General features: G+C 34.9%; 1 protein-coding gene across 1 annotated transcript in view; it reads left to right on the forward strand.

Annotated features, from left to right (window-relative positions):
- The first annotated feature begins 19,057 nt into the window (after positions 1–19,057).
- LOC128229062 (adipokinetic hormone/corazonin-related peptide receptor variant I-like) overlaps positions 19,058–25,708 on the forward strand; it is a 29,296-nt gene continuing 22,645 nt past the window's right edge. Inside the window, exon 1 of the mRNA XM_052940710.1 lies at positions 19,058–19,584. Coding sequence (XP_052796670.1) covers positions 19,093–19,584 — 492 coding nt within the window. The 5' untranslated portion in view covers positions 19,058–19,092. The remainder of the gene's footprint in view (positions 19,585–25,708) is intronic.

Genomic DNA, 25,708 nt, shown 5'->3' on the forward strand with positions numbered 1-25,708 from the left:
TCTGCCGAACTTTCACTGCAAACAATATTTCAGATAGTACATACTTAAGTGACAGTTGTGAAAGTAGTTTGTATTTAGACAGGAATACAAGCGCATATTAACTGCAGATAAAGTTTTGGACTAACTCACACTAAACTTTGAAAAACTAAGGAATTTCGCAATAATACACAGCCAACAAGAACAATCTACGAATTTCTCAGCGTATCGCGTATCGTTTCCATTTGAGACTTTTAGTCAGCATATTTTTCGATAACCGTTTTGACATACGAATTGAACACACTGTAGAAGAAAACAATGTTAGCACGTCATGTTTTGTTTTTGTTATGATCACTATAGTCGATTGAGTTAATTTGTATGTTTGGTTTTTCTTTTCCCCAACCTATTTTAGTCTGTTTTAGTCTGTCGTTTTACCAAGCACAACTATATCCAACATTATGTAAAACAGAACGAGAAGATACATAAAACTAATATTATTTCATTACTTTTGTTGTGATCATGCACATGAAATTTTAAATTCACACTCGTTTGGACGTAAGGACGTAAACATTATCTTTTTTGCACTGACAGCTAAGCTAAAAATTACACAGCAGTGCTATTAAAACTTTTACTGCCAGGAACGGATTAGATATCAGTATGAATCCAAAAATCAATGCTATGAAGTACTGACATTAGAAAGTTTAGCACCTCAATCGTAATTGTTCAGAACTTTGTTAAAATTAACTATATTCTAACCATTTTACTCTTCGATATCGAAAATGCAGAATAAAATACACTCAAAGTATAAATAATATTCTGCTTATAGTGGGGTTACACTCGAGGTAAAAAACGTACAGCGAAACCGCTCGCCCACAAGATCATTCTCATATATGGATAACTTAACAGCGAAACCTTTTGTTGAATCGTGGAAAAGACAAGATATAAACTTTGTTAAAGGATTCCAGCCGTCAGTATCTTAGTTTTAACATTCATAATGATTTGCCACTATATTTTTTTCGTCATACGAAAAAGTGCATTTCGCAAAATATGAGTAAAATAATGCAATCACAAATTACTTTATAAACAGGGGATAAAAGAAAGTTTAAATCAGACAACCATAACTAGATTTATCAGGAAACAAGATATTACACTTAAAGTTGACATTTTGTCATTCTTTTGCGGATAAGAAAATCGTATTATAATAGCATTCAATCAGTGATTTTAGAAAGTGTACGTGGCAAAGCCTTTAAAGTGGTATCACCGCCCGAGTTTTAGCAATTCTAATAATAGCTAACAAAGTTCGTTCGCAATTTTAAGGTCTTTTTGAATGAATTTTCTGCTGACATCATATTAAGTCTGAATATGCCGATGCAAATGTTGGCCTTTATACCTTCGCAATTTTGATTCAGCGCTATTCATCTGCAGAAATGCTTTTTGGTTTACATATATTGAAACTTCTTTCGTTAGGTTTACTTCTAAAAACCTATTGCGAAAATATTAAAAAATAATAAGTATTTAAAAGTGTTAATTTACTAAGTTCCTTGATATTATGTGACGTCACACATACCTAATTATATTCCATCTTTTACAAATTGGATCAAATTCTTCAAGTTTGTATCAAAGAGTTAAATTCATTTAAAATTACAAATAAATGGAAAGTGTACTTTTATCTCTTAGCATTGTAATTGAATGTTGATTATTTCTTCTGATCCTGTTCTTTGTTCTTCATTGTAGTGCTATGTATACCGTAAACCTTGTAATTGTTAAGGTTGTGTTTGATATAAAAATAAATGAGCAAATTCTTACGTTTAAATTTCACGTTGCCAGATGTGTACGAATTTGAACGGTGTTCATAATGGTAACACATGTTAAAGAGATAAACACTTCATAAAAGAGACTTGATTAAATGTTTTCCTTGCAGCCTACCCAAAGATTGAATAGAGAAACACTTCCCATTGAATTCCTATCTAAATACCAATATGCTTCTAACGTATGCTGGACCATTCATCGTTACACTTCGTTATGAAGTTACATTCACATATACAATCTTTTAGTTTAAAAGATATGTTGGTATTTGTTTACGCCATACAGGTCAGCACATATTTATTCACTATATATACTATCGTTTGTATTATAAATACGTTTTACCATTCAAAATTTGAGGAAAATAACATATATCTACCTAAAACAATAAACGTTAACATTTGAATGTGCAATGTTGTCCAAATTCTTTATAATCACATTTGTGTTGACCAAGTTATAAAACATCTTAAGCCTAAATATTTAAAGTATCTGTGGTCTAGCCTAACATTCTGGAGATCACGGGATCAAATAATCTTACAGACGGACCACTTTGTATCTTGATCCCCTAAATCACTTTGTAAATTTTATTTTTGATAGAATCAATCTCTTTTCCAACTTTGTACTTGATTTTGGTTTTCTTTGAAAAGGCACAGTAAGATAATGCAATAAGATTTGGATGTAAGACTACGCAAACTCTTTTTGAAATGTCAGTTTATACTAATTTCTTTTAGCTCAATTATGACGAAAGCTGACAGATTATAGAATCACGCTATAGTCCGTTTCTGGGAACCAGTTTTGGTTACCGTTTTGAGAGGCCATGAGAAGTTAAACCTGGTTGGCGTGGTGAGAGGCGGACACCTGTACCTCACTATCACTCTCACCGTCTGAAATGTTCACATCTGCTACGGCAATTTTTGTTTTTGTTGATCGAAACTTAGTTTAATACTGAACGCTATATTAACCAGTTTAACTTTATTAAATATTTACACATACATTTGCAATCGAATGTCAAACCTATGTTACTCAGAACAACATCGACAAACACTCTACAAGTCGTTGGAAGCTACATGTCGAGCTGTCAATCAAGACTCAAAGTTGAATGCATATGTTAAATAAAAAAAACCCCATAGTTGTTTCCCCCAAGTAAAGCAACAGTTGTACAAACGGACAAACGGCTACGGTAATTATCAGTGCTATTCAATCACATCCCTCCGCGTACATTTTTTCTCTGGGAATTAATGGCTTTACCCATAATTGTATGAATGAAGGGAAACTAGAGAGGACCTGTCGACACGGAGATAAGAAAATAAATTGGTATTTCATGAAGGATACTTTGACAGGGAGTACAAATCCGTGGAGAAGATTGCTTCCTGTCGTAGTTTATGGCGAGAACAGTAACCGGAGAAGAGGGCAGAAGCTACAGAAACTGTCTAGTATGCTGTTGCCATTGAAAGTGAAATATAAAAGTATACAGGAACATCCATGGAAATAATCCTGATTGATTTCGAAAAATAGAGAGATTTTGAGATAGGACCAAAACATAAATGTTTGAATTTTTATTTTATATAGCTTTGAGGTTTAATATTTAGCAAGCATAATATACTCATCCGTTGCAACGTATGTAGGTGCTAAAAGAAGGTGAGCAACCAATGGAATATAGAGAATACTAGGTTAGTGCCGTGGATGGAGGAAGTTTATCTGGCAAGGCGGAGGAATTTATTGGGTGAGCCAGATAAACTTTCTCCATCCACGGCACTAACCTAGTATTCTATTTATCCTGTTACTTTGTTATTTAAACACTATTAACTACCTTAAAATGATTTAGTATCTTTAAAAATAAGGTGGACAACTGATTTTTCACTTGTAACGTCAGTATAATAGGTATCCATGTTTAAATCGCCGCCAAAATAGTTCTTAAATTGTTCAACATTTTTCAAAACGCTTATAGTCAAAGTCATTGCCTTTTAATATGAAAAAAATCAATTCAGGACATAAAAAAGCTTTTAAAAGTACACAAACACGGGTCAGTCACCAAACATTATCTGTTTATGTAACAACTATTCCGCAAGTCACAGAGTACAGTACACACGGTTCAAGATCACGAGTGTTTAGAAACAATCGCCACATAATAAATGAATTTTATTAATAGTGACAGTGTTGGATGTTCAGAACTGCACCGGCAAAGAGATAATTCATTTCTATTGTAAGTGAGATTTTTTCATTCACCACAGAAATGGAATTAACTATCGTTGAATGCTGCACAGTTTCCAGTATGTGCGGGTGCCAGTGTCATTATTATACAGAGTGATGGGCGAGTGGTTGTTGAGGTCGGTTGTTGGTGGACTATTGATAAGATACTAGAACACTATTTGTGCATTTCCTCTGACATTTCAGAATTTAAAATAGTCCCCTTTCGTGGTCACATGACCAACTGACTGTAGAAAGACATCACGTGGTCAACTAACCTAATAAACTAAAATTTACACGACACCTTGTTTTGGACCGATTTCTATGCAAGTGACAGGATAAAAGATTTTATCAGATATTCAATAAAAAAGCATTCAAGTTTTACCGGAAATGTCTTTATACAAAATTACTATTTGTTTGTGTCAAAATAGTCAGGACTACCCGATTTACAATGAAATGGGGCTATGTGGTGATTGCAGATATTTTGAGAAATATATTTGATTTTTTGCTACCAATATTTCATAAAATTTGCTCAACACCTCATTTCTCCAAAAGATGTGGCAAAGGATGTTTGTTCAACGCCTGAAAAAACGTTCCTCAACACTTAGTTTCAAAATATTTTTACTTTTGCAATGTGCAAGGCCCTTAACAAATATGACAACATAATGATTCATATTATAACAACTAACGTTGCTTCTTCTGCTGCTACTGCTGCCACCGCTACTACTACTACTACTACTACTACTACTACTACTACTACTACTACTACTACTACTACTACAACTACAACTACAACTACTACTACTACTACTACTACTACTACTACTACTACTACTACTACTACTACTTCTTCTACTACTACTACTATTACTACTACTACTACTACTACTACTACTACTACTACTACTACTACTACTACTACTACTACTACTACTACTACTACTACTACTACTACTACTACTACTACTACTACTACTACTACTACTACTACAACTACTACTACTACTACTACTACTACTACTACTACTACTACTACTACTACTACTACTACTACCACTACCACTACCATTACCACCACCACCACCACCACCACCACCACCACCACCACACCACCACCACACCACCACCACCACCACTACTACTACTACTACTACTACTACTACTACTACTACTACTTCTAGAACAACAACTTCCACTACAACTATTACTTACTGCTTACTGCACCACTTTCACCACCACCACCACCTCACGGGTGCGAAACAGTGGCTCCAGCTCTTTTAGGAGCTGTGTATAAAAAGGAGCCAATGACACTTCCGAGCTAGAGCAAAAGAACGGATATCATCGTAAAACGTAAGTATGACTCGTTATTTTATCTAATATCACAATTATGAGGGCTTATTTGAGAAATCGGGGAATGCAGTGCCATATAAATATGTTTAATCTTCACACGTATTTGGGTTATTTTATAAACATATTGTTTATGGAGTTATAAAACCGATTCTCCCATCAAACACATCAATGTTTACAAACGAAAGTAGAACATTTTCACCAATCTTCAGTTGAATTTCACTCAAGAAGCTTACATTTAAGATAAAGTCAGTATTATCGAGTGCTTTTATTTTGTCGGGAATAAAAATGACCGTCTGATTACCGGAATAAGCATGTTTATACTCCTTCTCTGGGTTGAGCTGGAGCCAAAGCCAGGGAGCTGGAGCCAAAGCGTGGAGGCTGAGCCAATACGCTGTATGATAATGCCTGTTTTGATGAGAAATATCGGCAAATTCCGAACGCTAAATTCTTTATTAATAACGATTATTGCATAAAATGTGTGTTTTCGGTCCACTATCGTGGTGTGTTAAAACGCAATTACCAGGGCGTTATCGGTAAAAAAACGTGCATTATTCAGTAAATTCACGTCCCGTTAATTCCCGGCTTTTTTGTTTAACATAAGCTCTATCAGGGCCCGCATCATAACAATGGAGACTGAGCGACCTGGTTTCTTACCGAAAGTGGGTCAACGATGCAAATATTGTACTTAAACATATTTCAACATAAATATATGTATACAAACATTTAAGAAATGAAATAAACCGCATATAACTTACATATTTCCTTCTGAAATATATTTTCCTGGCAAGCTGATGTGTGTTTACTAGATAGTACTTTCTGCAGTTGTTTTGACTATTTTTTGCTCTAAAAGCACTAAATTAAGTCTAAAACGTTTAGCTCCTCCCAACTTTAGTCATTTCTGTTGATTTTATTCAGAACAAACGACTTATATGGACATGATCCGATTAATACTTATGCAATGAACAAAGAGTTTTCAAATATATTTTTCTCAGTTAGATGCTGAAGATGCTGGAGATTTTGTCCAGAACATTTTAACAATTTTTCAAGATTTAAATTAGTTGCCAAAACATATAAATGTAGGAATATATCGGTAATTATTCGATTACCCGATAGGTATTGTGTGTAAATAATCCATGTAATCCAGTAAATTACTAAAAAAGAAAACACTTTATCCCACCTCAGAAAAGTAGATCCAATAATTTAACCATGCTAGAAATTCTTATCTTGCCCACGGGCGAAGATAAAATGCCCGTATGGAACTCCTTTTTAATGGTCACCACATTGTAATTACCTCCCTTGTAGAAGACTGTCGTCTGTAGCATCATGGAAACCTTGTCTTGTGTCAATATTTAGAACGCTAATTGATTATTTCTCGCTTCAAATGTCACCATAGAACAGTTTTCACGCACCTTTCGAGAAATAATGCTTCACTCTCCTAAGAACTATTTAATGACCGAGCTGACTATTAACATGATCAGAATCGCTGCGCGTATATCCATGACAACCACGAATTATTACAAATAAATACGCAATTATTTTCACTACGCACAAAAGAGTTTCAGCAAAAAATACATTTTTACTTAAATTTGTTTAACTGAGTTGGGAGAAAAAGCATCTACCATAGCCGCTCGTGTAAGATAGGTTCATCCCGACCCTCGCGCACGGGTCGGAATGAACCTATCTTACACGAGCGGCCATGGAAGATACTTATATTCCAATCGACTGAACACTGAAAAAATGGCGTTGAAACAAAAATGAAACTGTCGAGTTTTTTTGCAGCCCTATTCGAGCTTAATGTAAAACTTTTTCACTGACATCACTCGTGACGTCACACAAGTACATATTTTGAACTAACTGTTTCTGTTTATTCGTGACATTAAACAGCTTTTCAACAAAAAAGTTACTCATGGTGTGTAATTTTATGCAATTATGGTTAATACACCTTTTTTGCGGTTGTTACCATCTGCAAAGGCCCTTCAAATGGTTTACAACCCTCGCGCTTCTCGTCGGGCTGTAAACCATTTTGTGGGCCTTTGCAGATGGTAACGACCTCAAAAAGGTGTAATTACCCTATATTAATTAATAAAAAATGTTAATGTGTTATCGTTATAATAAAGCAAACCTGTGTTGTGTTATATTATGAAAAAAAAAGTTGTAAAAACGGTTTATCTGTGAGAATGCAGCTTTAATATCGTGTGCTTACTTATACTGTATACCTTGCAGGTCCAGGAAACAATGAATTATTGTAAGAATTCACACTAGTTTTCTCTTAATCTACGCGTTTAATGTCGGTAAAAAGGGTACCTCATTTTTTATATATAGCAAATATAAATCAAATATACAGAAAAATAAGACAATTAACACTTACACGTATTCAATCCGATTGATGTACTAGCGGTCAGTTGATGTAATTTAGCACATAGTTTACCAGTTTTTTGTCTATCTTATCTTTGTTAAATGACACATTTTTCTTTCATCCACTACTATTCATTTATTTCGGAATCTGATTGGAGTTAGAAGGCTGTTCAAGAAACAGTAACCATATAATTATACAGATGTTGTGAAAGGATTGTTTAGCTCCATCGGCATTTCTGAGATTGCAACGCCCATTATCAGATGAATTACATTAAATAATCATAAATAATTACATATTTAAAAAAAATACAACACTATCTTAATACTAGTTATAAATAAAAAAAACTGCAACTATTCCAAATATGACCAGTTGAATGCATTATTATTCAGAGTATTGGCTCAGCATCCACGCTTTGGCTCCAGCTCCTTGGCTTTGGCTCCAGCTCAACCCAGAAAAGGAGTATAAACATGCTTCTTCCGGTAATCAGACGGTCATTTTTATTCCCGACAAAATAAAAGCACTCGATAATACTGGCTTTATCTTAAATGTAAGCTTCTTGAATGAAATTCAGCTGAAAATTGGTGAAAATGTTCTACTTTCGTTTGTAAACATTGATGTGTTTGATGGGAGAATCGGTTTTATTACTCCATAAAAAATATGTTTACAAAATAACCCAAATACGTGTGAAGATTAAACATATTTATATGGCACTGCATTCCCCGATTTCTCAAAAAGCCCTCATAATTGTGATATTAGATAAAATAACGAGTCATACTTACGTTTTACGATGATATCCGTTCTTTTGCTCTAGCTCGGAAGTGTCATTGGCTCCTTTTTATACACAGCTCCTAAAAGAGCTGGAGCCACTGTTTCGCATCCGTGCACCTGGATCAGCCCCTGATATCAACAATTTGAATCATGGCATGCAATAAGTAGAAAAAAGTAAAGTTATTTCTTGAAGTAACTCTGTCAACAGGTGAAAATGCACGACATAAAATGTCAGTTAGAAACGTCAATCTTTCTTAATACATTTGCATGGAAGAAAGTGAATCCAATTTCTCAAATGGAAGTTATTTCGGTTGTGAATTTGTTACTGACAGTACGCGACATTTGACAAATGAATTCACGTATTTTAACAAATCTTTCAAATATGAATCTATCCTGCCAGTGTATCGCGTGTAAGCGAATAAACCGTTTTTGTTGGTGTAATTGGTTACTTGAAATAACTTCTTCTTCTTCTTCTTTCGTTTGAGGGAGGAGGTCACATTATCTGTCGATGAGCATTGTATGCTCCAAATATCAGTAGAATTTGATTCATAATTAATAACTTTCAAAAATATTTTTCTACTTATTTTAGTATTGCCTCTTTTTGGAAGATTTAATTATATTCAATTGCATCTGTCCATAATACTGTTCTCTTGATCGAGGTGTGGACTCATTTTATTGATTTACAAAAAAGGCTTATTACAGGAAGTTACTTTTCTCACTATGTATACTGACACGTTTAGGGTTTTGATTATCTAAGATAAAATAGTAGATCCGTTATCATTCTTATATATATATATAAGAATGATAACGGATCTACTATTAAACTATTAAAATTGTTAAAACAGCCGCCATGAGTTGCGTCAACACTTCACTCCCACTTTTACGGCATAAAACATATATTGCCGTTTGTAATCTTGGATAGCATTGCTAGCCTTGCCTCTTTTCGCCGTTTTTCTAGCGACTTCCACTTCAGATGTTATGGGACGTCTCTGGAATTTCCCTGCAGACTGCAACAATTGTATAAATTATTTTTCGGTGGGGTATTTGCTTAAAGCAACTATTCGAAGAGAGATTTTTTTAAATTTTATTCAGTAGACATTTTCATCTTAGTATTTTTGTTAGGTTAAACAAGTTGAGCTTTAGAAATTTTGCAACGGTTAATGCAATTTTCTTTTGATTTCCGAGACATCTTACATACATACAATCTATAATAAAAGTAAATGTGATAAGTACACCGCATTCATTCGGCGCCCTTAAACACCGGTCTGAGTGTATTATGTTTTATATGCAATACAATGGTAAAAACAAAAACTAAAATAATAGAAATGTTACAGATGTTGATCCCGAAGGACCATAAAGGTACTCCGCGACCTTTATGGCCGCCAGCCAGCTGACTTAACCACAGCTGTTTTGAAATATAAAATTAAACACCCAAAGCGTTTAGTGGCGGAAAACAGTCCGACTACAAACACCACGCTGTTGATCCCAGTGCGGCAATTTTCAACTTTCTCTCTCAAATCTTGTCGTATGTCTTTATCAGTGTTTACACGATGTTTCCATCTTGATAGATTATCATCATCGAAAAACCTTTAACTGGATTTCGGTTGTTGCTTTCAATGTATTATTTATAGATACGTATGTTGTTATATCCCTAGACGAGCCGATGACGTTAACAGATGTTTCAAATGTTAATATTTACATTCACCTAGCGCGCTTCATGGACTTTTCTCGCGTGCCCTATCTGCGTTCATAAGCATAAACGCAAGAAAAATGCGAGCAATCCTATATTACATTATTTTTAAGTTGAAACAGTTCACCATGGCCTTGGAATATTTAAAAACATTGAATTGCAATTGCTATTCCTTTTTATTACGATGTTTATAGTATTGAAACTAAATAATATAGAACTTCACAACCAGAACATGTTTGTTATTACGTTTATCAGAATGCAGGTGTATGTTAATTAACGGCAAGCATTAAAGCCATAATGTAATTTTATTGACTATGAAAAACGGGATTTATGGCCGTAAAACTTCATGAAATCAAGATTTCTTTTTAATGATAAATGTGTTTACAGTTGTTAAAACATTCGGAGAACTATTTTGACAATTAACAAGGTTAATCGATCGACAAAACACAGTAATAAAATTATACTTAGGTCTGTTTTATTTCAATCCCCATTCAGCATTTAGATACATATCTTTTAATAGTGTTTGGCCTAGATTTTTAATGGACTGAAATAATTGTTTCAATATGTAGATTATATGATATCATAAAAAATCAAAATCAAAGATAACTATTGAGACATTAATTTAAATAACTGACATGGGCTCAGTAATATTTCTTTTTACAACCTTTACAGCGCTCATTTACGACATATGTGACAGATGTTTAGTTTATTGAAGGTGCTCCTGTTTAACATCAACTTTTCATACAAGTCGAATTTGACCTTGTGACAGTTGTTTAGAAAAGCTTCTTCTTTAGGGTGAACTAAATGACCATTGCTAATTGCCACACAAAGCCATAGTATATACAATTCTCACTCAGTTTTGTGCTCTTTTCTTACTTGCAAACATTTATCTTCATAATTTATTTAAGGATTTTTATGGTGTCTGCATATTCGACATTGGCAAAATCTGAAACTGAGAAATACTGCACTCTGAGACAAAATCATGTGTGATAATGTCATAATCCTTTGCCTATCAAGTATTGGATGTTTAAACCTCGATGTAATATTGTGACATCGTTCACAAAAAATGACATTTAATGTAGTTCAGTTTAGTATTCAATTCTCGAATAATGGCGACTTCCCAGCAAAATACAATATTGTAGTGTAAAAAGTCCGGATTATAAAGGTGTATTTTCCATTAAAGTGTTAGTTTGTTTTTCCTATACCCCCCCCCCCCCCCCCACAAAACTCCCCAAAAATAAACAAGAAAAAAACAAAACAACAAAAACAACAACTGAAAACGACTATGGGTAAAGACAACTGTCGATTTACAGCGATGTCGAACGATGTGGACCGTGCCGTTGTGTTGATTTTCTGGCGATTTGAAGGGGTGTCTGATGATTTGGAACATGCCAGTCTGTCAATTGGAACAAGGCAGAAACTGTGTCTGTTGTTGGAAACCAATTTTCTCACGTCGGCGTGAGTATGCCATGACTGCAGATCTTGCAGAAAAAAGAACGGAGCAGCCGTTGAACCAAAATAAACCAAGTTGTAGACAAGATTATATTAATCATTGCAATTGCGTTGCTGGCTTTCTGATGCTGAAATGACAGTGTACCGATACAAATCTAGAGCACTTCTGAAATATGACTCTCTGGAGGGACAGCTTTTATTATATTAACATATGCATTTAAATCACATGTGGTCGGTAATTGGAGACATTGTTTTTCTCTACGACAAATCAAATGCCTCTATTCTAGGATATTTTAAATACTTTATTAATAATGACATGGATATACGATTAGTTTATTGCATATTTGCTAAGGTTCTACGCAATATGCCATCACGATATAGTTTATCGATTTAATACACAATAAACACGCTTTTCATATCATGTTTTGCGGTTTGTTTTAAAATGGCACCATAGTATATGAATAGCTTTTAAAGGTCTTACCTGTGTATCATCGTTCGTTGCTTAACACCTTGAGTATCATTTATTCAAGAATATTCTAGTATTTTTCTTCACATGTTCATAACAGAGTGAGGCTTCTGCTGCTGATCTGTGTTGTCAGTTCTCATTTAACTCGTGGCGAAGAGGTTATCATAGTATTTTGCGGATTCTTTAGAAGGAGCATTAACCAACATAACACAACCTATCGTTATGCACATGCGTTGGGCATCTTTATGCATCCCTTCCAATCGACAGACACTCGACAAACCTACAGATTCAACATCGTTTGACATACCTTCCAATGAACAAACAATCGACACACCACTATAGACCGGCACGTTCAACACCATAGGACATCCATTTCCAATTGACAGACACTCCACAGACAGACCGGCACCTTTCACATCGGTTGACGTCCTTTCCAAATGACAGACCGGCAGCTTCCAAATCGTTCGACGTCCCTTCCAAATGACAGACCGGCAGCTTCCAAATCGTTTGAAGTCCCTTCCAATTGACAGACCGGCACCTTCCACATCGTTTGACGTCCCTTTCAATTGACAGACCGGCACCTTCCACATCGTTTGACGTCCCTTCCAATGTTATTAGAAACTAGGCCTTTAAGAGTTAATGCCTCAAAGAACCACAACCAACGTACAAATATTACAAAAGAGCGTACATGTATCAAAACATGTCTATTTATAACATTAATTTAGACCGGCACCATCCACATCGTTTGACATCCCTTCTAATTGGCACTACGGCACCGTCCACATCGGTTGACATCCCTTCTAATTGGCACTACGGCACCGTCCACATCGGTTGACGTCCCTTCCAATTGACAGACCGGCACCGTCCACATCGGTTGACATCCCTTCTAATTGGCACACCGGCATCTTCCACATCGTTTGACATCCCTTCTAATTGGCACACCGGCATCTTCCACATCGTTTGACGTTCCTCCCAAATGACAGTACGGCACCTACCACATCGTTTGACGTCCTTTCCGATTGGCAGTACGGCATCTTCCACGCAGTTTGACGTCCCTTTCGATTGACAGTACGGCACCTTTCACGCAGTTTGACATCGCTTCATTCAACTGAAACCTTTACTCTTGTTGGACATGCAAACAATAGTGACAAGCCATTGAGTCCAAAAAGCTTTCCTTCGATAGTAATTAAGAATTAAATCATCAAGGCCTAACAGACATTCAACGAGGTAAATACCATACAGATTTCTTTAAAATCGATTGGTCTAGATCAAAATAAAATTACAGTAACAATTATCGTAGCAAAAAAATGTTCAGCAAGCTGTATGACATCGCTGACTGTGTCACATCGGTGATCCTTAATGTTATAAATGGACATGTTGTGATATATTACTTATATCGTGAATTGCGATGTTGCAGGAAAATATGTTCAGAAAGATATGGTCGCTACTATTCTACTATTTTGTGTATTGGTTGATACCCCTAACAGCACTTTTATCAAATATCAAAATAATATAAATGTAAACTTCGTATGGCTGCAATAAAAGTTCTCGTAACTGGGGGTATATGGTTGTTGTTGTTTGGATAATGTCTTTTTTCCTGTCGTGTTAGCCAAAAAACACATGACCAGGTAGTTTGGCTTGGCGAATACCAGTTACGCAAAAAAAAACCGCTAAGCGAAAACACGTTAAGCAATAAACAGACAACACGCAAATGGGCCCAGCGCAAACACGCGAACAGGCGTCACCCGAAAACCCGTTACGTGAAAACGAATCTGCCACTTAAACGTGTTCACTTGCCAGGTATTTCACCCTTTCGCCCCGAATTGGCAGAAAGCAACCACCTTAGCAAAATGGCGATCTTTGAAAAGGAAAACAACAACCTAAACATTGACTTCAATTATATCAAATGCAAATAAAACGTTTCAAGTCTTTAAGACGGTATGTAAGAAATATACTAAATTACGTGGATGGTAGATTTGGTAAGATATTATGTAAGTGTTAATAATTAAATGAAACGTTTTGCTTGTAAAATCAAATACTCAATGTTAAAAATGACACAAGCAACTATATCTTTCGAAATATATATGATAACTATACAAAAATATTGATTCGAAAACGTGATTGTTCAATACGGGCGTTGATAAGCTGGGGCCAATCCGAAAATCTAATTCACCTATTCCTCAATCCATCGGAGAAGTTACCGGATTAAATACGCATTCTTTAAAATACCTTTGGTCCGTTAATCCTACGTGATTTTCATCAATCTGCGATTGCTAAGTGGTATATATATATTTCCACTGACATACGTCTGTTGTTGATTTCATTCTTCTTCCGATTATATATATCTTGTCTGGGAAAAATGACCAATGTATGTAGCTAACAATCTGCTAAGGGATCAATTTCATTAGGTAAATCAAGTTTACTTTTTGCCACACCCTCAGCTTATAAGGGAAACTGACTTAATATTAACCAAGTGGCACATAAAACACATTTTAATTGATGCAAATGAACTGTCTGGGCCATTGAAAGACAGATATATATATATATATACAAGTGATAAATAAATCGATCATTTTCTTGTACTTAAATATCATTAATGATTCCGGAAAATAGAGCACAGGTTTATTCAGTGATAGTGCGCGATTACAGTGATGCATCTAGCATGGTTATCGGCCAACACTCTCAATCAAAGCCAGATAAAGCCGTTTCCATTCCATGTATGTATCGGTGCTTCCTAGCATGGCCATCAACGGACAGTCTCAATTAAAGCCAGATACAGCCGTTTCCATTGCATGTATGTATTTATGCCTTAGCTTGGCCGTCAACGGACATTCTCATTCAAAGCCAGATAAAGCCGTTTCCATTCCATGTATGTATCGGTGCTTCCTAGCATGGCCATCAACGGACAGTCTCAATTAAAGCCAGATACAGCCGTTTCCATTGCATGTATGCATTTATGCCTCTTAGCTTGGCCGTCAACGGACAGTCTCATTCAAAGCCAGATACAGCTGTTTCCATTTCATGTATGTATTTATGCCTCTTAGCTTGGCCGTCAACGGACAGTTTCAATCAAAGCCAGATACAGCCGTTTCCATTCCATGTATGGATCTGTGCTTCCTAGCATGTCCGTCAACGGACACTCTCAGTCAAAGCCAGATACAGCCGTTTCCATTCCATGTATGTATTTGTGCTTCCTAGCTTGGCCGTCAACAGACAGATTCAATCAAAGCCAGATACAGCCGTTTCCATTCCATGTATGTATTTGTGCTTCCTAGCATGTCCGTCAACGGACAGTCTCAATCAAAGCCAGATACAGCCGTTTCCATTACATGTATGTACTTGTGCTTCCTAGCATGGCCATCAACGGACACTCTCAATCAAAGCCAGATACAGCCGTTTCCATTTCATGTATGTATTTATGCCTCTTAGCTTGGCCGTCAACGGACAGTCTCAATCAAAGCCAGATACAGCCGTTTCCATTCCATGTATGTATTTGTGCTTCCTAGCATGTCCGTCAACGGACACTCTCAATTAAAGCCAGAGACCAGCCATGGGACGAAACGCGATGTCTCAAGACATTAGTATTCATAAAATACTACCAAACACCACTCAGAAGCGAGCATTGGGTCACAAATTGCACGCGTTAGCTGTTCGAAAGGAATCAAGAGTTAACTATTTGTTACCATCGATACCGACTTTTAGAAATACTGGATGAGATAGAAGTAATTTTGAAATCCATCCTTTACGTCCTAGGAAAATCAAGAAATCTCCAGAGAAATATATTAAAATTCTATTTATTAGGTTTGCGCTTAAAAGCAATTTACCATGACTATTTGACACTCGAATTCAAATTTTATGTGTCGAATCGGTATACAAGTAGCAAGTAAAAGCATGTCCTCCCACTTTGTTCTACAAACATACATTTACTTTATTCAGTATTCAGACAACTACTTAAGCTGTCAAAATTACGTATCAACCTCTAGACGGCAAGGACGTACAATTTTCTTTGGGATATCCTTAGGAACAAACAAGTTCATGGTTTGTACATTTTTATAAGAAACCTATCTACATATTTAACTTTATTAATTTCCTATGGAATTTTCCAAGGAAATACATCTGAAACGGAAGGATGGTCAATTAAGATAGCAATTCACGGGTTGAAATGAATGAGCTATTGAATAATTAAAACCAGCTTATCTCATCTTAAAATGGAAGATGAATGACTTCTGGCTCAGACAAGTGCTTGCTGGGGAAGAATATAGACATTATAAACATTTGTTTTGTCTTCTACTTTTTATCGACTCGTATCTACAATGTATTAAACATTTTTATTTAGACAAGCTATGTCGGATAGCTGTTTGTATGGATGTATAGTACCTTAGACGTGTTGGCACTGTTTAACCGGCCAGATGGTGGTGTGTGTGTATCTCATTGTTTAGTACTTGATGGAAGTTGAAATGCTTATTGATATGAAATAATGTTACATCTAGATCAAGATGTTTCACTTCCTACCTAATATACTAGTATATTAGAAAAACTCTTGAATTTTTAGATACTGTTGTTGATATAATGCTATGATTTTCACATGCTGTTTTCTTAGGTTTTTGTTGGTCACCCAAAAGAACAATGAAATAAGCATACTTCTCTAAACATTTTTTTTTCAAAGTATTAGTTTCGATGTACATTAAGGATGGAATAAACGAGTACTTCGAAAAAACAACAAGCATATGTTATGGTATCTAATACATTAAATGAAATCTAGCTCTGATTTTCTCTTTTTTGCGGACAAATCCGATTCTTGCTGGATAGTTGGAATAACGGTACTTTTTCGAAACGATTGAGTTTTTGTGAAAAATCATAAATCGTAATTTGAATTCGTTAAGCGTGTGTCAAAAAAGAGATTTATTTTGCGGGAAAATGTACAATGTGTGGAAATAAGGTTATAAAGGACGAATTGCAATTTGTCTCAATTTGCTTTTTGTATAGAGATTTACGTGAACTGATATATAGACATAGTTTATTATAAGAGAAGAACCATTGTATGTGATGCTTTCGAAATACAGCGTCATTTAATCTTTGTTTGGTGATGTATCCTTGCGATCGATAAGTTGAATTCAACCGACCTCAATCAAAACTATTGGTGTTATGATTTCATTATAATTCAACATGGTTTGTTGAAATGTTTGTGTGAACTAATTGTATAACATTTTGATAAGAATATGACCACTTACGTAAATGATTTAGAATAGAATGGTGTCTGTTCAATGAAACGCAATGTGTTGAATTTATTTTCTCTGTTATTGTTGAATTGAGTTTCTATGTCGATTTTTTATAAGGCTTTGATTCTTGTGCCTTTCAAGAATCGACATAAAACTTTGGCTAATGCGTCTGGCAGTTACCTGTAATTTCCAGTTAAATATATACAAAAATGTCAAATTCTTTTGAGCCAATATCCAATTTCAATGTTCTCAAATGCACCTCATAAAAACGCAACAACAAGAAAAAGTCAAAACAGAAGAAACGCATACCAAACTGAAAATGGTACCATACTACAACAAAGATAGAAAACATTAAACAAAAGTTACTTCCCTTCAGTAGTTATCGTAACGGAAGTATACCTTAAATGGAATTGAACGAGGAAAATATACTTTAATCACCGTCGTTAATGTTTTCAGACGTTCACGTTGTGTCGCATACACTGCATGAGGGGAACCAAATGGCGAACGTCAGCCGCAAACACCTTAGTATGCTTTTATTGAATTCAGGCGTATATAATGACAAGTTGATTTTTGCTGATCTTGAAATCAGTTTCTGTGTTTGATTTATTGTCTAAACAACGACATAAAATCGTTTGTACTGTATTTACCTCGCCACTATATTATTACATCATTAAAGCCGTTGGTGTCGTCGTTTTTGGCATACACTAAATTTAAAAGCAAAGGCACACGTTTGTTCCTAATTATAACTGCCCGTCCATCGAACATATTCGTTGAGACTATTTTTTTGGAGAACAGAACGTTCTGTCATTTACTGTTTGCATTTCATTGCTGTGGTTTATTTTGCTTCGTTTTATTTTTATCTTTATATAGAATTCAATACTTATGTAATATCGTATTTGGTTAATAGTATATCGCATTATAGCAGAAATACACGGATAGGTTCAGTAGCTTTCTGAAAAATGATCGAACGCAAAATGGACAACACAAGGCCCCAATTTCAATATTTAAAAGGGTTGAAATCTATTTTGTAAAACTGTGTAAAAATAGTAAGTTAACCTCCTTTAATGAATTTTCCTAAGCTTTTACATTTCATGCTTATATCATTATCAACAGCATTTGTATGCTAACTAACATGCTTCACGTTTGAACTTTTTACTTTTTATGATTGAAAAAACAACACGTGTCGATGCATTAACAAATCGACGATCCTGCAGCCCACTATTTTTGTAGAATACAAATTGCACGTATTAAATTATGAACAAGCATTTTTCCTTCTAGTCTAGTTATAACAATTTAATTGTTGTCTGCCTACATAATGTACGAACCCAACACGCACTGCTTATTGGACTAATTATGTTTAATGGTGTTTTTTTCCCCAATAAAATATTCTATCGAAATACCAATTAATACCTTCAAAGATGCTACAATGCCGCTTAAATGTTTAGCTGAGCTCTACTTATTGTTCCAATTTTCTCGAATGAAGTAGGCGCCCCGATACCAATATCTGGTATTCTGGATGAAGCTTGCTTCCAGGAACATTTAAGACTCTGACCGCGTGAATGAATCTAACGGTGTGAAATATTGTTATTTTTTTTTGGATTTAACTTTGCTGTTAACGAAGTACAGAAATTGAATATTATACCAATAAGTAATATAATTTATTCATTTCCAGTGTTAATAAAATAACTTTACTATAATTATTAGAACATTTCGTTTTTTCTTATTTATCATTATGGGGTACCAACACCTTAACAACATTGGTGGCCATGAAGGAAATAAAACTCCATATTTGAAATATATTGATATTGAAAACAAAGAAGGACTAATGTTTGGTTCAAATACATCAAATTTTAGTTTTAATGTTACACCCCATGTCGACAATGGACTACCGGAGGAAATGCGGTTTGGTGTTCAGCACATTGTCTCTATTGCTGCCTACTCTTGTTTCTTTTTGATCGCGGCTGCTGGCAATTTGACAGTCTTTATAACCTTGTTCCGGAACAGAAACGACAAATCACGCGTCAATATGTTTATTATGCATTTGTCCATCGCTGATTTGATTGTGACGTTTATCATGATGCCCCTGGAAATAGGTTGGCATGCGACCGTCGAGTGGTTAGCAGGGGACGCTGCCTGTAGAATTTTAATGTTCTTTCGAACGTTTGGATTATACCTGTCTTCGTTCGTGTTGGTGGTGATAAGCTTGGACCGCTACTTTGCAATCCTTCACCCACTTAGCCTCAACGATGCGGACAAGCGTGGCAAAATTATGCTGTGCTTCGCCTGGCTTTTCAGCGTCGTAGCAAGCACCCCTCAGGTGAGAAAAAATGACTGAATCAAATAATTCACTTATCCTTATAGCGAGTGAGTTGTTACAATGTCGCTGAATGAATCGTCACAAAATTTAAATGAATATGTGCATTTTGATAGTTAAATAATCTTATCAGGAGCGCAAAACAAGACTGGCGCTGTGTATATTATATTACCCTGCCATTTGACAAACTGTCGTTTGTAACGAGGGTACTAAAATAACATCTCCTGACCATGCTCCGTAATTTCGGAAACGAAGCGGAAACGCATTTCCGCAAAGTTTTTTTTGAATAAACATCTGATTAACGAGCCTATCGTACGCTCGATTTTTTAATAGTTAGATTTGGTCGTTGTGCGATACTTTTGGAATACGGTTATTAGAATCAACGACTTCAATTTCTGATAAATTTTATTATTGGATGCAACTTTTGTTTTTCATATAAACTTTCAAGTAAAGCCAATTAGTTCTATACAAATGTGTGTCCAAATTGGTATGCAATCACTGTTGGAAATGGAAATAAATAGTTGAATTCCAAAGCTGAAAAACACTTTATTTTACTAACATATATAACATGAGGTGGTTACTTTTCTCGTCTTAAAATGTTGGCATGGATAAATGGTATTTCAGTACATTTTAATATTCTCTAAAGGTTTTGTCCAACCTGTATATAAGTCTGCCGTTCTACCAAACGCAACTATATCCTACACAATGTAAAGATTTTATTATTTCATGATTTTTACTGTGATCATGTACATGAAATATTTTAATTCACACTAGATTGGACATAATGTGGGTGCTTAATGACGTTTAATGTCTATGTTTAGACAAAAAACAACAACACATTTTTGGTACTGAAAGCTAAGCATATTTGGAAAATTCCCCAGAAAAGCAAGCATTAGGCGCAGTAATGTTTTTAAGAACTTTTACTTCTAGGAACGGATTAGAAATCAGTATGAATCCAACAATCAATGCTTTTAATCCCTTACATTACAACATTTAACATCTCAGTCGTAAGTAGATGCCAGATTGTTCAAACTTTGTTAAAATTAACAGTGTTTTATAACCTCATCATTGTTTAAATTATAATCTTACTGCTCTGGACACACTTGAGATGTGCAATATTTCTGCCAATGTTTGAGACACCTGTTTCATTAGTACATGTTTGATTTAAATGCAGGAGCTTATCACGAAAAGGTTTTTTAGTTAACAACGATGCTGTAAACAACTTTGTAAGTTTTAACAAAATTCTGAACAATCGGCCCATTCTTGACATAATTTAACCTTTTGAGCACACTGCTGAACTTAATTTGCATAGAACAGTAGCCTGCATTGTTCTCTGTCTAGCCCAATCAACATACCTTAACATTTTAATGACATTTTACACACATTTAGAAAGAATGACGTCACAAAGTACTTTTTACACAGCTGATAAAGAAACTTCAAATCAAACAACCATAGAAACAAGATATTACATTTGAAAGTGACATTTGTCATTGTTTTGTGGATAAGAAAATCGTATTATAATAGCATTCAGTCGGTGATTTTCGAAAGCGTGCGTGGCAAAGCCTTTACAATGGTCAAAGCCTGAGTTTCAGCAAATCTAATAATGGCTGAACAAAGTCCGTTCGCAATTTTAAGGTGTGTTTGAATGAATTTCCTGCTGATAACATATAAAAATTGAATATGCCGTTGCAAATGTTGGTGCATATACCTTCGCAATTTTGATTCAGTGATATCCATCTGCATAAATGCTTTTGTATTTATATTGAAACTGATTTCATTAAGTCTACATCTAAAAACCTATTCCGAAAAGAAGCATTTCAAAGTCTCATCTTACTAAATTCCTCGATTTTATGTGACGTCGCATTTAAATAATTGTATTTTATCTTTTACGAATTGGATTGAAATATTCAAGTTTGAATCATAAAGTTACATTCCTTTAAAAACATTTATATGTAAATTGTTTTAATATCTTTACATTTACATCGTTGATTATTGTTGATTATTTCTTCTTACACTATTTTTTATTCTTCACTGTAATTCTATGTACACAGTTTACCTCTTTATTGTTGAGTTTTATTTGATATAAAAATAATTGAGCAAATTACTAAAGTTTAAATCTTAAGTTATCAATTGTTTTCAAGTTTTCAAGTTTTATTGGCAATATCGGCAACACAAGCTTTGGCCATGAACAAGTGACATAACACATATTAGGTGAGATGCACACAAAATACAAAGATTTAAACAGTACATATAACAACTTTATATGTTATAACACAACATTATACTTGAAGGTACTAAACTTAGAAGCAACTGCATCAATGGAGGCAGATCGCCTCAACATAGCATGGTATATGAATTTAGCCAAACGTGTTAAAGTTATACTATCCGTTGATGACATTTTCATGACAAACTAATTCAATGTATTACATGATCCTGAAATATTATATTGTAGACGGATGGCGGAGTAAAAAGGACATAATATTATTATGTGGTATTCAGATTCAGTTGTATTCGGAGTTCGAGTTTGAATGGTGTTCAGTATTGTAACATTTTTTTAAAGAGAAAACACATCATAAAGATTTCTTGGTTAAATGTTTTTCTTGCAACCAACCAAAAGATTAAATTAAGAAATACATTCTCATTGAAGTCCAATCAAAATATCGCTTGCTACGTGCGATGGACTTTTTATCGTTGACATTTGTTACGAATACATACAAATTCACATTTGAATAGTTAAAGCTATACACTCTCAGCTTCAGTAAATATCGTATAAAAATTAATTTGTACCATTAACTAGATTCCATGCTATTAAGTGTCAATGAGATAGAAAGGCAATTAGTACGTTTACTTGAACTTGAACGTAAAACTACACCATACTCCGTTCGCAAACGTAAGTTATTCGGTCACTCCTTGTGTTAAAGAAACATTTTTACAGCGTATTCGACTGTACTGCGTTTGAAATTCAGCCAAAAGCAGTAGCGTCTTCGAAAAGCACTGAAAGGTTATACAATAAGCTTTGGAGGTAATTTGGACGGAAACTCGTTTCGACATGTTCTCCCGTGCAGAAACCAGGACTGGTTACCTTTTTGAGAGGCCATGGTCATCTAACTGCCTTTGAATACAACCTCATTTGGCCGATGCATTGACAACTCAAAAACGGACGCAAGGTATGTGTTTCGGATGAGTGGCAGTTGGCGGACCTTAAACACCCGCGAAAGGTGAAATTCTTAATGATTAAGTCTAGTACTTTATGCTTGCCTATCTGCAATCCCATTGGCTTACATTGTAGGTTGTATTCTAAATTAAGTTGAATTGTGAATGCTGAATTGACAAGTTCACAACCAATCTATCAGTTGACTTCTATAGAATATTTAACGTTAATGAATAGTATCACACGGTTGAAAATTCAAACCGATATAACTCATCGACAACTTACCTTGACAAGTTGTTGGAGGCCTTATGATGCTGATCTTTCAATTAAGACTATAAGTTGAAAACATATAAATAAAACACGTTCAATGGTTGTGACCTCAAAATATAACAACAGTTTCACAAACGGACAAAAGGCTCCGGTAATTATCAGTGCTATTCAATCTCATCCCTTCGCCTACATTATTCGCTGGGAATTATAGGCTATAACCACCATTGTAGCACTTGGGAGAAACTAGAGATGACCTGTCGACATGAGGATAAAAAATAAATTGGTATCTCATGAAAGGATTCTTGAACAGTGGAAACGAATGCTTCCCATCCTAGTTTATGGCGAGAACAGTAACCGGAGGAGAAGGCAGAGGCTATAGAGTTCTTACTAGTATGTGAGTTACCATTAAAAGAAAAAGATATATTCAAAGAAGGAACTCGGACTGATTTTGAAAAATACGTCAAATCAAACCATAAAAGTGGAAGAGGGAAAGAGACAGAAAGCTACTACTACTACTACTGCTACTGCTGCTGCTGCTGCTGCTGCTGCTGCTGCTGCTGCTGCTGCTACTGCTACTGCTACTACTACTACTACTACTGCTTTTATTTGGAAACTATGCGAAGCATTGGTAGTTGTTTATATGTGTACAAGATAGTGTTTGTTGATACATGTATATGCTGTTACCAATTTAAACGTACACACAGCGGTCTCACAGGCGGGGTCATAGGATGAACAGGCAGTTAAAAGCGAATATGTAATAAGTTTAATTATTTTATCAAGATCGTAACAAAATGAATGTATGCTTTTTACTGGTACTTTCCTTATTTTGATTTGTTTTATTAAAACGACAATATTGTGCGATTACCATTCTTTTGTCACCATTCTTTTGTTAGCAAACATGACATCATAACAATTCATCTTACTTCTACTAAATACTGCTTCTGCTGCTTCTGTTGATTATTCATGTTGTGACACGGAGACGGCTTTAAATGAAAGAATTCACTTTTGCAAACGTAAGGTAACTTTCTCAACTGGTGAAAAGGCACGACATATCATTTCAGTGAGAAACGTCAATCTTTCTTAATATTTTGCATGGAAAAGTTAATCCAATTTCCCAAATGGAAGTTATTTCGGTTGTGAATTTGTTATTGACCGTACGAATTGTGTACATGGTTGTCAATCCTTACAAATATTTGCCATATACAGATAAGGCAACATCAAATCATTGTTTCTTTCGACAGATTTACAGCGACTTTCGTATTGTATTATATTTTTAACATAAAAATAAATAAAAATGAGAAAAAAACACTTCTTTGTAAATCAACGCTTCATGAAATTACGCAAAAATTCAGGTAGATTGAAATAATTGTATTATTAGAATACTCACATGGAAGGGAGAATAAAGTAATATTTTATTCAGGGTTATCTTATGCAATGATAAATAATGTAGAAAAATTGGTCCCACTTTTGTTTTTCCTACTTCTTCTTCAAACGAAATGGAAATAGTAATACTTTTAAATGCTTGTATCTTAAATCGTTCGCTTGCTCAATAGTCGTCAAAAATCCGTAGAACAATAAATTATAAAAAGAATGGTGTTTCCTAAGGACTGATTTAGGATATGCCTTTCTCGGGTAATATGAATCATATTTTTTTCCAAATTTAAGGTTATTTATGGTTTATATATAATAAAGAAAAGAAAAAAAAACTCTTTCTTAGTATAAGTATTTTGCTATATTTAATTGCAGAAAAGACTACACATTATACAAACAAGAGATAATTTGTATTAAACAGGCAAATAAGGTTACAGAATCCGATCAAGTACACCATATCTATCGAAAAGTAAAGCACTCAAATTTTTCTTTGTATGATTGAGAGATTTTTATTTGTTTTATAATTATAGCCATTACAATAACATACTTCTGAAAGCCAGTGCTCTGACTTTTAGTTTTAGAAACTTGCATTTTTAAAGTGTCTTGCTTTCACTCTGCATGACGACAAATCCTGATGATGGACAGCCTCGCAATGTTTTTAATTACCAATCTACTTGTTCAATGAATACACTTGTCTGCAAGTTTATATATTATCACAGTTTACGTCAATGAATCTCGTTGCTCTCCGAGAATATGTTGTTGAAAATGAGGCTGTTTCAATTCCAGGCTATGTCAGCATTGAACTGTATCTATCACTGTTTATTTGGCAAATTTAAAATTCTGTTACTGTTTCATTTCAGTATTTTCGCTTAGTTAAAAAATGAGCTGTAGACATGCAAGAGTTTACTGTAATTTTCATTTGATGTTATGGCAAGTGCAACACATTCTACGCCCTTAAATAATAGCATCGTTTTTTTATTTTGCAGTACAATGGTTAAGACAGAGACTTAAATGATAAAAAAAGTTAGTCTGATCCCAAAGGACCAAAAAAGAGATAGTCCGCGACAATTTACGGCCGCCAGACAGCTGTATCGAAAGATTAGAAAGCGTTAATGGCGGTAAACAGTCCGACCACAAACACAACGCTATCGGTCGAAAGCGGCAATTTTCTATTTTCTCTCTCAAGTTCAGTCGAATGTCTTTGTCGGGAAACAATGTTTCTTTGTTGGCATAAAACGATCATTGACAATCTTTAACAGAATTTGGGTGACTACATCTGTGCGTGTTATTTTCAATATTTCATATACAGAAAATATGCTAGAACATCCATATACA

This window comes from Mya arenaria, chromosome 3 (genome assembly GCF_026914265.1).
Source record: "Mya arenaria isolate MELC-2E11 chromosome 3, ASM2691426v1".
Classification (NCBI taxonomy): Eukaryota; Metazoa; Mollusca; class Bivalvia; order Myida; family Myidae; genus Mya; species Mya arenaria.